Raw genomic sequence first — 16,039 nt, forward strand, 5'->3', positions numbered from 1 at the left:
AAAAAAAAATCAGTGGAGGACAGGGCAGGGCACCCAGGCTCCATCTGAGCACACAGACTGTGATGGAGTTCCTGTGGGCCCAGAAGGTAGGTGGGAGTAGGGGATGGTCACACGTCCGTTCACCAAGTGTGTGTGGGGTATAAGAGTAACAAGAGGAATGTTGTACCTTTTCAGTCTTGCAGGTCCGGAGGGTCCTCGGGGTTGCTGGAAAGCAGAACATGTTCTTAAGCCCCAGGAATCTGTGAGAGCGCTGTCTCTTTAAATATCCAAAATAGCTGCTTTTAGACCTTCAAGATGGCGGCACCCTCCAGACCGGCAAAAGTCCACAGCTCAGCCTACCTTTCTCTTCACCTTCTTGGTTTATTCCCCAGCCACCAGAGCAATCCTCCGTGCAGTCCCTGGCTAGCAGGGCTGAATTTTAGGTTAATTCTTAAGTCCTAGCAGCACTCAGGAATCTCCAAGCTGTCTGTGCCATCAGGATCGCTCAGGATCACTGCCAGAGCACAGCTCTGTATGTTTCCTTTTTTTGTATTTTCACGCAAATTCTTCTGCTAGTTGGGGTTTAGTCCACTTTTATATCCTCCTTTCAAGGCTTAGGGGTCCAGGATTATCTTCTGTGTCTATGTTAATTGGTTTCCCTTTTCTTTGTTGAAGAGGGTCTGTGCAGTCTTTCTGCCTAGTCCGCCATCTTGCGCCAAACCTTTCAGGCAGAGCCTTTTTGATTGGTTTTCTTTCCTCCTATCTCATTACCACCCACCACTCCTTGGAAGGAAGGTTGGGCAATCTACTTCTGTAGTGATACTGCCTCGGAAACCCAAGGAGGGGTCACTATGAGTCGGGTCCAACTCGATGGTACATAACAACAATCTTATTACCAAACAGTGTAATAATTCTAATCTTTAGTATCAGGTAAGCTTTGAAAGTTGAGTTTGCTACTTTACAAGTGTACAGTGTTTAGAAGCACATACTTCCACATCTGTAGACCACCTACTGACTAGCCCCAGCAAATGATGTCCCTCATCTACACCACGAGGCGTGAGTCACCCCAAATCACACATGCTTCCATTTTCTAAAACCAGTTGTGTTGCTGTCATGGGAAATCTAATTCCAGTCAGAGGGCGCCATTACTGGGAAGTTGAGGTGGATGAGCATTTGGACTATACTGTTGGTGTGGCCTTTGAAGATGTCCCTAAACAGGAGGACCTGGGCTCAAACTGCCACTCCTGGTGCATGAGGCATACATTTGCATCATCAAGGTAAAGTAACATCTGTACACTCACAATTAAAAATTACTTCTGAAAGATTAGTGTGAGAGGTGTTCACTTACAATAATTAAAGCCCACATTATGTTTTACAAAACATTCTATTTCAAGACTTGTTTCCAGCCAGTTTCCCTTAAAGTCCAAATGAGAAAAGAAGAGCAGCTTTGATCTATTTTTCTTTGAGATAAAAATAGTTAAAATTTATGGAGAGCTTATTATGTGCCAAGCACTGTTCTACGCTCACGTGCTTGATCTCATTTACTTCTCACAACTGTATTATCCTCTTTTAAAAATAAGAAAGCTACACCTCACAGTTAGGTATCCCACTCAATGTGAGATTAAGAGCTTGGATTCAAACCAAGGCAGTCTGGCTCCAAAAACAGCATTCTTAGCCATTAAGTGATTGGTTTTTCACTTAGGCTCAGCTTCAGTGTTATTAAATGGATACAATTTGACTTGACGGTCCAATTCCATATCTTTAAGTAAAAGTGGGCAAGAGGCTTAATGCCTATGTCTAATTTTGGTTTGCTTCTACTGCTAAGTATTCTGTCTTTACACATGGGGAATTGTTCTGGAATAGATCCTTAGAGCTGGGGAAAATCCCATGATGTCCCGGCTAATAGACAACTTCTTCAGGTTTGGAAAGCCATGGTTACAACCCTCTTCACCTTGAAGATTCAAAAACAAAAAACAACATAGATTTCCCAGCCCCCGCCCCTTTGTATTATAAAGCCTGATCCTTGCTGACTTGCTGAATCCTTTTAACATTTCATCTACAATGTTCTTTGCCCATGATCCTTTATTATGGTTATTTATCTGTCATATCCAAGATAAATGGGAAGACAAGTTTTCCTCCCAGAAAATATTTAAACTACAGTGGACTTTATTAAACTTCAGATGTAGTTTAGAGGATACAAAATATTACTAAGCCATTTACTTTCTTTGAGGATTCCCCTTGAAATAATATTAAAAATCAAAAAGTCTCCTCTCCTTTAAAAAGGTAAGAACAAAGACAGAAAAGCCATTAAAGCACAAAGAGAGTAGGAGTCTGTGTACAATGGGAAGGGTAGAAGGTAGTTACAAGGCAAAAGAATAGAAAAGGGGTGTAAACAAAGATAGAAAAAGGGAAAAGGAAGGGCAAAGAACAGGTCAAGTGCTAGTGTGGAAGTTTCTTACAGTCCTATCTTGGAAATGTATAGGAATGTGTGTGTTTTAGGAGTAGAGGGTGAATGGAAGATATCCTAGGTCATGCATCCTTGTTGGTTCACAGTCTCAATCTCTATTGATAGTGGGAGAGAGGCAGAGAGAAGGCACCATTTAGCTTCTAGTGACTACTAATTTTGGAAAGAAGAGGTGAGGCCAATCAGGTTAACTGGGATAGAGACAGGTTGGTTTGCTCTGACACATTTGTTTAGATCAGATTCTAAGTGTTCATCCCAATAGTCTGTAGGTAGCAGGGTTAGGAAATTCCTGTGACTGGTCTGGTTTCAGGCATTTTTCAAAGCATACGAGATACAGAGCATGTTAAAGGGTGCAAGTACTATACAATGTTGACTGGTGAGAGCCAATGGATACCCCTCCCCCCAACACCTCCATTTGAAAGTCAAAGAACTGGTTGCCTTAGAATACCTGTATACAGAACTGATTACTCCAAGAGACCCATTTGTTCAGTTTCCCATCTCAAATGTCTTTATTACAAATAACTTACAGATCTGAACCTTGGAATCCAAATGATTAAAACTTGTCCTATTTCTATGCAAATTTTAATGCAGGATGAGTTTTTGATACCGTATGTTAAAGTTTCTTAGGTTAAAAGATTGCTCAAGAACAAATGGAGTTTTAAAATGTAAATTCCTTAGGACAAATTTTAGAAAAGGGATAAAAGTTCAGAGTAGTTTTGGAAATGTCCTGTTATTTTGGTATTCAATAAAAGGAAATAACACAATCATAGGAGTATTTGAATAAAACTAATACGAAATGTTCTATAAAAGACTAATATGAAATGTTCTATAAATAACGTATCTACAGAATTTCTGAAGTTTTGTTATATCAACATTTAATTTTCAGGCATAAATATGAATTTCTGCACAACAAGATGACTCCAGATATAAGAGTAACAGTTCCTCCAAGGAAGATTGGTGTTCTATTAGACTATGAAAATTCTAAATTGTCATTTTTCAATGTGGACATTTCTCAGCATCTACACACATTCATTTGTCAACCTCACCAATTTGTGCATCCCTGTTTTTCTTTGGGAAAGCCTGGCTGTCTGAAGATCCATAATGGCATTTCAATGCCAAACCATGTTGCTTTCTATTAGACCATTCTGATGTCCAGCTTCTTGTCTCTCTTCTGTACCTACCCCCATCTCAGTCACTCATGCTTCAGCTGGCTGAACTTAACATTCAAGTAACACATGCCTGGCACTTTGGCCTCATTGTTGTTTGGCAGACTGGTATGCTGGCACTCATTCCACCTCGCCTGGATTCTAGTCCTACACACCACCTCCTGTGTAATGCTACGTGAGTCATTACCAGTCCCAGCTGGAAGATCAAGGAGCAGACTAGGTGAACTCAAAGGTCCTTCAAGTTGGCAAAATGCATTAGTCTATTTGTATATATGCAAATATCTTGAGTCTCTAAGACTCACAGAGCTTAGATTGGCTGGCCAGTGATAAGTCTTTCTGGCTCCAGCACTCTTGTAATATTTAGTCAGCCAAGAACAGCCGTGAGATGGCAAGAGACTACTCACAAAAAGGACCTGGAAAGGCATGGGCCCTCTCCATGGCCTTGTTGTTGTTGTTGTGTGCTGTGGAGCTGATTCTAATAGCAACTCAATAGGACAGGGTAGAACTGCCCCCTGGAGTTTCCAAGGCTGTAATCTTTATCGAAGTACACTGCACATCTTCCTCTTGCTGAGCAGCTAGTGGGTTCAAACTGCCAACCTTCTAGTTAGCAGCTGAGTGCTTAACCACTGCACAATCAAGCATCCTTCCATGGCCTGCTACCCTCCCCTTTCTCCAGAGTTAGCAGTACTGTGGTGAGACTTTACCCCATTGTACACTCCTTAAAACACTCTGTACCTGTTCTTCACAGCATTTACATCACTATAGTTTTGTAATTACTTCTAGAATGCCTAACTCCACAAAGGCACAGACAGTGTCTGCCTTATCTCTGGACCCCCAGGGGCTAACACATAACATGTGCACACCAAATATTTGAATAAATGGATATTTTCTTCATCCAACTATTGCTCTTCAGTCCCTCGCTGCTCTCCATGTGAGGGATGGGAAGGCTCTTTTAAAACTATAGCAATGGATCTATGGCTAGGAGATGGAGAAAAATCTGAAGGAAGGTACAAGGAAGGAAGGAGATGAGCATCTCTGGCTTGATGGCACACCATCAAGTGTGCGGTAGTGAACGGTGCTCCATTTTCCCCAATTAGGCCATCAAGCCATAGACGCTCATCTCCTTCCTTCTGGTATCACACAGGCAGCCTACACTCAAATGCGGTGCTTTCACTGTGTGTGGGGAAGGTGGGAAAGGGGATAGATGAGGAAAAAATAGTAAACACTAGTTGCAACTGATTCTAGAACTGGCTGTAACCAGGCTTAAAATCCAAAGACCTGGATTTGATTGCTACTTGGTGGTTACTGTGCCTTATGACCCTAGAAAAGTCACATTATCTTCCAAAGCTTCTGTTTCCCTTTATACAAAGCGAAAAATAATCCTTGTCTCACAGGATAGGGAGACTGGATGACAAACATGAGAGTGCATAACAAAATGTGACATATAGCAAATGCACTAATTTGTGAAAAGAAAACATCAGCTCACCAGAGTGCAAAGCGGGCCACTGGTGGGAGAAGTGGTCTCTAATGAGGGCTTACTGGTGTCCTCTTTGCTGCCTCCATGCCATTCTATGTCCTGCTGCCCAACCCCATTAGCTGCATCACTGTTTCTTCAGTTCACCTTTCCAGTTGCCATGTACAACTCTGCACATAGCATGCTCCCCTTTGAGTTAAGCTGTGGAGTAAATGACTCCATTTATGAAGCAATTATCAGAGAGACAATTTAGTATTGTGTTCCAGGTACATCTCTCTAAGCACAGATATTCTCTAATCTCATCACTTACAACTTTGCATTAGTTGAAATATATTTTCCACTTTAAAACTTTCTTGTTTTGTAGTACATTCAAAGTCTAGCACACTGAATACCTCTCATCTACTGTCTCAAAACTATGCCTATCAGAATAAATAGCAGCTCATATTCCCGAATTCACAATTCACCCTGAAATCTTGTATTTTGTTAGATACACATACACACACACACACACCTGCCCTGCCAAGCAGGATCCCTACACGGAAAAAGGGAAGGTACAACAGGTGGAGGCCTGGAAATGGTTCAAGTTATAAACAATTTAGATATACACACTACATTCAAATGTGCTCCCAGAGCAACAGAATTAAAATTTAAAGAAAACAAAACAAAAAGTACTCTCAGTTTTTGAAATAGAACTTCAAAATAGGATGTAGGATACCAAAATTAAGGCAGGTTTCAATTCTAATATGCTTTATGGAATGCTTCATATATTCTCCCATAAAACACCATAACTTGTCAGTTTGTCTTTTACTACTAATATATAAAAAGCTCCAAGCACTGGAGACAAACAGTTATTCTAATTGGCATCATAATAAATGGATTAAAAACCCAACAACAATAAGGTTTTAATAAAATTTTATTTGACTTTGAAATAACTGTCTAGACTTGGCTTTGATATTTAAAATCCACTTAATTTATATAAGGTAAATGACCATTTTCAAGCATCACAGTTATTCAGCATAAAGAACCTTTGTTTAAGCATATTCCTCCCTTCTATAAAAAGGAAAAATAAATCCAGAACAGCCAAACAAAACTCTTGTTTTCTGGAAAATATTCCAATTCCTTAAGGTAGTATGAATAATTGGCTGAAACTAAATTTCAACAAGGAGGGAGGATTTACCTCAAGGGCATGTTCACCTGCAACCTGTTGATATATCTGTTAAAAAAGAAAATGGAAAAAGTTTGTTTTACAAAAGACCACTGTAGCCACAAACTGTTACTTAAATGACTAAGAGTTCTTTTTAACTCCCTGATACTGGGCAATTAAAACAAAAGATATGAAATCTGTTCTTTCTTATTAGCTTTATCTGTATCACTTTATAACTCTTGAACAATCCATTCACATAAGCTTCAGCTTCCCATCTTAACAAAGGGGAAAGAACATATAGAACAAGTTCTTGTTACCTTTCTGTCAATTAGTACAGTATGATTTGCATTGGCTCACTATGATTTCTTCATCCTTTCTCATCTATAAACTTATTATTCCTATTTTCTACAGTAAGATGATAGAAAGTATGTAATTGCTGTTGATAGGTAAGTAGGCCTGGAATTTATTTTGTAAAGCAAATCACTCTAACTGATGTTAAGGCTAACTGTATAGCTACAGGAATTAAGACAGTATGGTATTGGTGGAGGGATAGACAAATCAATTGAACAAAACAGGAAACCCAGAATAGACCCACACAAATATGTCCAACTTCCTTTTGACAATGTTATAAAAGCAATTAAATCTTGGTGCAAACCCACATGAGCTTAGTAATTCAGAACATTTAGAATTTCATTTGAAAAAATCTTTAAGGACCCTTAGATAGAATTGGAAAGCTGGTTAGAGACTTGGAATATGAAACAACATTGGTTTCTGGTAAAAATAAATTGTCTTTTATTTGAAAAAGTGTATGTTTAATGTAGGAATTATTGAGATGGCATATTTTTGTTATGCACATTTTCAACATAATGAAAATTTAATTGTAGAAGTTTATGTTAAAATAAGTGACTTCCTACTGGTTCAAACAATGATACACAGTCTCTAGGACACAACCAATATATTTTGGAAGCATGTGTGAGGTCATCAATATAAAGCAGGGCAAATGCATGGGCAATGGGGCCTTTTTCTTAATACCTCTCACTCTCCATGTTTTGTGAAACTCATAATCTTACACAATTCACACACCAGTAGCTGACCACAGCCCAAGTTACTGTGATGTGGCATTCGGTAAATGATACAGCATTCTCTGCTCAAGCTTAGCTACCAGAAAACCGTCCTGGATTCTATGAGGCTGCCTTGCAGGAAAGGTCCTGTCCTCCATCTCCCAGAATGATTTCTAGTCATCTTTCTGGCAATTAGTAGAGTAAGATTCTCATGGGTTTACTATGTCTTTCTCCATCCTTTCTCATCTATAAACTTATTATTTTCTATAGAAAGACAATAGGAAGTATCTAATTGCTGTTGGTAGATAAGTAGGTCTTGAGTTTATTTTGCAAACAAGACCTGTTCTATCTACCTTTTCATTTAGGAGGCTAAAAGCAGAGTCAGCTTGACTTCAAGGACTCTATTCTCTTAGTCTCCAGAATATGACCAAGTCTAGCTTTTAAAAGCTATCCTCTAGCATGCCAAGATATTCAAGGAAAGATAATTAATTATATTACATTAAAACTTGGCGAAAACCAGAAAGTAAGGCAGAAAATTGTCAGAGATAGAAGATTCAAATATTTTCTACTAAAGTGAGCAACAGGAAAGTTGCTGTCAGAGGTGGAAAACTTGCAAGACCCAGAAAAGCAAGGCAGCCCCATCAAGTTCTGGTTCTCACAGGTTTCACCATACTTTTATAATTTCAAGCTTGCTTGCTTCACTGCAACCAATGGCTAATGAATCTAAAAGCAAGAGGTGAGTTTGTGATTTGGAAAGGAACCCACAGCAGGTAAGCATCTTTTCTGTTGGTTAGGAAGTTTCCTGAAAGGAGCATGACAATGACGTAGGCACAGTGACTGACCCCAACCAAGTTGGTCGTTCTTTCAGAGCTTGTATTAAACGTGAACTGGCTCTTACCTAATGCAGCATGTCCCAACTATTTCACTGCTTGTTTTCTGCTACCCTTAACCTCAGAAAAAAATTAAGCCCAACTCACTGAGTATTTTTTCTTCATTTTCCAGACTAGCAGAATCTGTTTTTTTTTTCTGCTCCATTTTGACTTTACTCAAATCCTGGTAGAATTAAGCTACCATTTATTGAATAGGTGCAAATTAATTCAACAGCTTGCAGTGGAACTAAACAACTTGCTGTCACTCAGAAATAGCCAACAAAAATATTTTTCGTAGTATGAGCTTGGATTCTCATCCTGCTGTCTCACCCGCTCTCATCCCTAAACCTAAATATGGGGTCTCTTCTTTGAAAGGAGCTTAAGAGATGCCCTTACAAACAGACCAGACTGGAGACAGGAATAAAATATAATCCATTCACTGGGAAAACATCTAAACAACAAAATTGAGGATTCCTACTTGTGCATTTTAGCAAAGCAGGAACATAGCTTTTAACAATAAATTTACTGGGAATATACATTACTTCTTGCAAATCTATTCTTTTATTCTGCCACCAGAAAGATTCCTATCCTCCCACTTGCTTTCACATCCCAAACATCCATCCAGTTAAGGTGGAAAGGGCAGGGAGAGAGAAGGAAAACACAAGAATCACTATCCAAAGGTAAGTATATCCCTCTGGAAAAAAATATAAGCCACTTGTATGATTTTTTGTATAGTTTAAAATTTATACCCCAGCCATAGATTCCTACACACCTGAAATGGACCTCCCCTTCTTTGTCTACCTGACACACAAATGGAGAGCTCATAAATCACCTCTTGAAGCACTGCCTCATTCCTCCCTCTCCCAGGCCAACTGAAATGCCAAGTAACTCACCTCTTTTAGAGATATTTAAATGGCTGTACTACAATCATTGACTTGTCTCTTCCACTTGACTGTAAGCAAACCAAAGCCAGGAACTGTGTCTTAGTAATCTCTGTTCTGAATAATCAAACATGGACATAACAGCTTCTGCTGTCAAGGTGCTTATATACCTGAAAAGAGAAAACAGAGACACCAGAGTGTCTTTCAAATCAAAGAAAAAGCCTCTTCCTTAGAAAGCAAAGCAGCTTTCAAATTTCTATGTTGGGGAGTCAGGAGTTTTAAAAATATGGACCAGCGAGTCTCAACCTTTCTTCTGCCCCAATACACCTGAGGAATCTCACACACAGTCCCATGAGTAGCAGTGAACCGAGGTGTCTTCAAATCTAGGGAATGGGAAAAGCGTTGAAGAATATGAGGGTTGGGGAGAGTTCAGAGAAGAACATGCATGTGGTTTAAATGCTACAGCATCTTGAGTCACTTCAAGAGATCCTTGGCACTCTCTTTTAAGATTTACAGTTTTAACTATTCTTAAGAGAGTCCAAAGATCTACAACATGTATATTTTAAATGTTCCGAGTCCTAAAGTTGGTTCATGTGTCCTGGAGGCAAATGAGTGGAAGCTAGCTCCTTAGTGATAGAGTATGTTCAACTGACTATCCAATACTTACAGCACAACAAGGCTCTATGAATCTCTGCTAGTTTTGGACTTCAAGGCTTTGACAGAGAATACTATTTGCCATAAAGGTAATCACAAACAAAGATCACAGGATAATTTCCTCTCAATATCAACTATCTTTGAAAAATCATCTTATGGGACAGTCTTTTTTTTTTTTTAATTCTATTGTGATTTGGGGGAAAGTTTACAAAGCAAATTCACTTTCCATATAGCAGCTCACATACACTTTGTCTCATGACATTGACTATAATTTTCTGCAATGCAACATCTACTTTCCCACTTCCTCCCCATAGTTACCTCGTCCCTGTCTCCTTCCCTCCCATGTACTCCTGTGCATACACAGCCCTTCTATTATCCCATGACTGATCTCTCCAAGGAGTATATCTACCTAATGTAAATGTTCAGCTCATATGCCTGTCTTTTGTTTGGCTGGAAGCCACAGGAGTGGGTTCAATTCCAGACCTGAAGGGCCACTAGGGACCATAGTCTCAGGGGTTCCACCAGGCTCCATCAGACTAGCAAACCGGATCCCTTTTTTTTTTATTTTATAGGACAATCTTCCTCACAAGTGATAAAAACTAACAAGGTAGCTCAGTACTGAATAACTATAATCCTCCTCAAAACAACTGTGGCTAAATTTACGTAATATTTATAGGGTAGAGATCTAATGTAGGTAACCCTCATTATCGAAATCTCACCCTTTCTTAAAAAGGTGGATAATAGCTAGAATTTTCAGAGAATGGGATCTACTTCCATTATTTTAAATAGAAAAAAAAGTTCCTAGCCCTTCAAATAACTTCAAACCCATTTCCCTAAATAATAAAATATAACTACCAAGAATTCCTGCATAATTTAAGATATTGTTAATTACCTAGTTATTTTAACAATTATTAACTCAGTGGTGGGTGTATTTGTGTAGTTACTTATCCAATGAAAAGCTATCTGATTTCTGGTGAAGAGAAAAGGGAGATGGAGGGTATACCATGCTGCTGGTCATAGGTAGGGGAAGGTGAGCAAGAGTGAAATGGCCAAGGGATTGGGTGACATAGAAATTGCCTGTTGTTTGTCTATGTTTAAATCCAAGGAACTCATGGGGTCTTCTCTTCTTAGCCCTTGAGTGTGTAGGAGTTGGTCTGAAGCCATACATGCAAAGCAATGCGATGAAAGCAACACAAAATGGGTATCCATTTGTGTTCCCTTTGCATGCAGTTATATAGCTTGTGGAAATATAAGAGTATGATTACTGAATTTTCAAGCTGATGCTTCTCTTGATGTCACAATCACTTATAACAATCATTTCTCTGTATTGTCTAAAATTTCTTTGAAAAATTTACATAGAGCAGTTGTTCTCCAAATGTGGCCAGGAGGCTCTCTGAGGGGCCCTGAGAGCCTGTCAGAGGGTTAGTGAGGTCAAAACTATTTTCATATTGTTGTTATAAGCTGTTGTTCAGTCGCTGCCTGACTCATGGCAACCCTATGCACAAAGGAACGAAAAGGCTCCCTGGTAGAGGGGGCTACAGATCAGATCAGACCATTGGGATCCACAAGGTTTTTACTGGCTTACTTTTGAAGTAGATTGCCTGGCCTTTCTTGTCCATCTTGGTCTGGAAGCTCTGCTAAAACCTGTTCGGCATCACAGCAACATGCCAGGCTTCACTGACAGATGAGTGGCGGCTTTACTTGAGATGCACTGGCTGGAAACTGAACCTTGGTATCCTGCATGGAAAGTGAAAATTTTACCACTGAACCACCACTGCTCCCTTTCATACTACTACTAAGACATTTTTGTCTTTTTCATTCTAATCCCAAGAAGGTACATCAGAGTTTAACCAGAGGCTATATGATGTGTAAGGACATTCATCACCCTTCTAACTAATAGAGTGTATATCTATATATTCTTATGTGGGTTTTTTTTTTTTTTTAATTGTGATTTGGGTGAAAATTTACAGACTAAATTCGCTTTCCATACAGCAGTTCACATACACTTTGTGTCATGACATTGACTACAATTTACCCCAATGCAACAGCTTCCCTCCTACTTCCTCCTGTTACCTCTTCCCTGTGTCCATCCCTCTGTGCACTCCTGTCCCCTGAGCTGTCTCCCTGTGCATAAACACCCCTTATTTCTCCCTATTCTTATGTTTTTTAAAAAACACTTCAGTTTTAATTTCTAATACCCAAAATACCAATATATATAACTCACATAAACAAAAGCTCTTTGGAGTCCTCAAATACTAAAGGAGTCTCAAGACCAAAAAGTTTGAGAATCGGTTACACAGAATATTCAAGGCTCCCCCAAAATGAACATCTAGTTGAATGAGTGTTCCTCAGTAGTAAGATTTTTCCTATGTGATGTTTACAGTTTTCAGGATCTCCTAATGTGTGGGTTGCTTTTTTTCAACTTTTTTTTTTTTGCACATGCTTGTCCTCTTTGCTATAAGACATTTTCTTTTAATGACACAAGAAAGATGATAGACGTAATGCACAAGACATCTAAACAGAATGAGCATCAAAGCAATATTATCTAAAATGACGGTTGTTTGACTGCAGTGCACTCTATATACCTTCTCACTTGGATTGTAGGCACTTTACAAGTTCTTTACAGCTAGTTTGTGATTTAGATAGAGCTTTGGATAAACACGTCCACAGGTTCTTACAGCATATATTCATAGTGTTGTTGTTGTTGTTGTTGTTGTTATGTGCCATCGAGTCCGCCCCGACTCATAGCGACCCCACCTTGGGTTTCCGAGGCAGTATCACTATGGAAGTAGGATTGCCCAACCTTCCTTCCGAGGAGTGGCTGGTGGGTTTGAACCGCCAGCTGTCTGGTTAGCAGGCAAGTGTCTTAGCCACTATGCTACCAGAGCTCCCATATTCATAGTGAGAGCTCAGAAAATAATTAATTAGATGTAAGTCTTTCAGGCTGAGCACATATTTTATTCAATGAATCCCAGGTCTTTTTGTATAAAGCATGCAACAATAAAAGTTCTATCTATACAATTGGTTACTACACATATATTGCTGAATGAGAAACGACAGAAGCAACATACAGACTTACCAAACAAAAATAACTCACTGCCATCAAGTCAGTTTTGACTCACAGCCACCCCCAGTGGGTTTCCCAGACTGTAAATCTTTACAAAAGCAGACTGCCTCATCTTTCTTCTGCAGAGCGGCTGGTGGGGTTTGAAACCACTTTTGATTAGCAGCCAACTACCTTAACCACTACACCACCAGAGTTCCTAAGACTTACCAGCAATAAATCCCAAAAACTTCACTGCCATCGAGTCAATTTCGACTCATAGCAACCCTTTAGGATAGAGTAGAACAGCCCCATAGGGTTTCCTAGGCTTTAAATCTTTACGGAAGTAAACTGCCTCCTCTTCCCTGCGGGGAGGCTGGTGGGTTTGAAGGACATTTGGGTTAGCAGTCCAATTACCACTACACCAGCAGAGCTCCCTCACCTTCAGTAGAGTATCTAAAATGAATATGGATGACATGGTTCTAACCCTTGACAATAATGACTTTGCCTTTGATGGATTCACACTGCATCTAAATGTACATCACCACCCTCTTCACACACTAGGCTTTGTTTAAGCTGAAAGGAGGGGATGACCTAAATTACTTTGTTCCGCCTCTAACACCAAATGGTTTTGCTGGCAGGTCCATAGTTTAAAAATGATCTCAAACGAATACAACAGGTGCTACAGCCTCAAGTAGGAATCACCAAAGTAGAACGTCTGGGTTTGTACAGGCACTTGTGTTGCTGTGCATGCCTTGAGAGACGCAGGACAGCACCCATCTATGCAAAAATTGAAAAATTTCCCTTAAACTTTACTCTGTGTCATTGAGTATTTCTCCCATCTACATCTATCCTCATCACGGCTCAGGGTTACCAAGCTCGTTTTTCAGACGAGGGCGGGAAGGCTAAGCACAGTAAGTTAGGAATGAGGCCCAGGTGGTGGCTCTCACCATGCGACAAATACACCGACTATTCACTCCTACTCCTGACACGCCAGCCAGCCTGCCTGCACGGATTCCGCCGTCCCCCGGCCCGCTGACCTTACTCTACGCAACAGATTTTGCCAGTGCTCTGAGATCCACTCCCCACCTCAAGTGCTCTTACCTCGCGCGAAAAAGTCTTTTCCGTCTTTCTGGAAGGGGAGGAAGTCCTACCCCAGCTGTCGCAATAATGTGACGTAACACAATGCGTCCACACGTCAAGAGCAGGCTCAGTTGAAATCAGGATTGTTACCTTCTCTTTGGTACTCCAGGTGTGCTTTCGTGGGCGACTCAAAGACTACCTGACTAGGCGCTGGTTGATGCTGTATAGACTGCCTCAGGGAGTAGGGAGAGCGCCGGGAGGCGTGCAGTAAGGCCTGAGAGAGACGGTTAGAGACTCTCCTTACTCCGTGGCGTCCTCTAGAAGTCACCGCCCCCTCCCAGCAGCTGTCCACGTTTTTAATTTAATTTCTACTGTCTCTGTAGCCCAGTATCCTACTGTAATAATAATTACTACTTATTGTGCATCATCTCCCAACAGGATTCCTAGACGTCTGGCAATTTCCTATTATTGCTGGAAGCCTAACCATTCGTTTACCATAGAAGGGACTGAGGACTTATTATGTAATAATACCACGGTTGATGATAAGAAGATAAATTAGAAATTAAAGATGCTGTCAAAGAGCTTAAGCAGGGAAGTTAAGATCTGACGATAAGTAGCTGTAGTACAATATCGGAACTAAATTCAAACATAGTTCAGTTGGATTAGAAGCTTTATGGACTTTTGGCTGTACCTTGGAAGGTGGGTAGGATTTGAATGTGCTGTCATAGCATTCTAGGTAAAACAGACATCACAGCGCTGATTGAAAACGCTAGCTGAATTGAAAATAAGTTAGGATAAAGTATCTCCATTGCAGGTTGAAGAGTTTGGACTCTGTTCTCTATATAAAATAAGGGGCGAATCAAGGCATTTCATCAGGGGAATTGCACTTTGAAGATTTTGTTAGCAGTTTGAGCCAAACCTCTTTATAGTACTCATTCCAACTGTTGTTATGTGCTGTTGAGTCGGACCCAACTCATAGCGACCCCTCCTTGGGTTTCCGAGGCAGTATCACTATGGAAGTAGATTGCCCAACCTTCCTCCGAGGAATGTAGCTTTAAATCTTATTCTCTGAGCATATTCTGTGTTTTTTTTTGTTTTGTTTTGTTTTTTAATTTCAATGTCTGCTTGTGTTGTCCACGCTGCCTGGAATTTTGCCATCAAGCTTCACAATTTTCAGTGTTGTGGAATTGTATTATACCATCAGGAGAAAAAAGAGTTGTTCAACTTATTTTATAACGTTGTTGTTGTTAGGTGCCATTAAGTCCACTCTGACTCATAGCAACACTGTGTACAACAGAACGAAACACTGCCAGGTCCAGTGCCAACCTCACAATCCTTGCTATACCTGAGCCCACCCTTGCAGCCACTGTATCAATCCATCTCGTTGAGGGCCTTCCCCTTTTTTATAACGTTTGCATCCCTCTAATACCTCACCTTGACATAGACAGTACAAGAGGAAACAATAGACCAAACATATATATACAATTATCACATAGATATTAAAATATTAGCCAATTAGGATTTATCCCAGAGATGATTCAACATAAGAATATTTGTTACTATAGCTCATACCAGGAGCTCTGGTGGCATAGTGCCTAAGACTGCTAACCAGACACTCCTCCTAAGGAAGGTTGGGCAATCTGTTTCTGTAGTGATACCCCCTCAGAAACCCAAGGAAGGTTCACTGTGAGTTGAATCCAACTCGACGGCACTGAATTTGGTTTGGTTTGGTTTGGTATAGCTCGTACTAATAGTTTAGAGTGTAAAACTCTATTACCTTATCAACAGCAGAACATTTTAGAAAAAAATTAAATATCTACTTTGATTTAAAAGAAAAAATTCCAAATCACAATATAAATAAATAAATAAAAGAAAAAATAAACTTTTGTCAAAATGGGAATAGATAAGTAGTAACTTGATAAAAGGCAATTCCCAGCAATCTAGTAAACATTATACTTAATGATGAAACATTTTTGATGTATTCCATTAAGGAAAAAACAAGACTACCCCAGCAATGTATAAGGGTTCCAATAGCCACATCCTCACCAACATCTGTGGTTTTCTGTGTTTTTGAACTTTGCTATTAATTCTAGGATGAGATGATATTTCATTGTAGTTTTGATCTGTATCCCTCTAATGGCTAATGAGCTCTGGTAGCGTGGTGCCTAAGGCACTTGACTGCTAACCAGAAGGCTGGCAGTTCAAACCTACCAGCCACTCC

The 16,039-nt window shown here is 39.9% G+C and overlaps 1 protein-coding gene and 1 non-coding gene across 2 annotated transcripts in view; one reads left to right on the forward strand and one right to left on the reverse strand.

Moving 5' to 3' along the window:
- Positions 1 to 3,582, forward strand: part of FSD2 (fibronectin type III and SPRY domain containing 2) — a 55,506-nt gene extending 51,924 nt beyond the window's left edge. The window contains exons 11-12 of the mRNA XM_007945113.2: positions 1,080 to 1,256; positions 3,330 to 3,582. Coding sequence (XP_007943304.1) covers positions 1,080 to 1,256; positions 3,330 to 3,582 — 430 coding nt within the window. The remainder of the gene's footprint in view (positions 1 to 1,079; positions 1,257 to 3,329) is intronic.
- A 3,999-nt stretch (positions 3,583 to 7,581) lies between these two features.
- On the reverse strand, positions 7,582 to 7,708 carry LOC122150393. Its single transcript, XR_006163642.1, has one exon.
- Between the last annotated feature and the right edge of the window lie 8,331 nt (positions 7,709 to 16,039).

This window comes from Orycteropus afer, unplaced genomic scaffold (assembly GCF_000298275.1).
Source record: "Orycteropus afer afer isolate SDZICR_OR568_19922 unplaced genomic scaffold, OryAfe1.0 scaffold00132, whole genome shotgun sequence".
Taxonomy (NCBI): Eukaryota; Metazoa; Chordata; class Mammalia; order Tubulidentata; family Orycteropodidae; genus Orycteropus; species Orycteropus afer.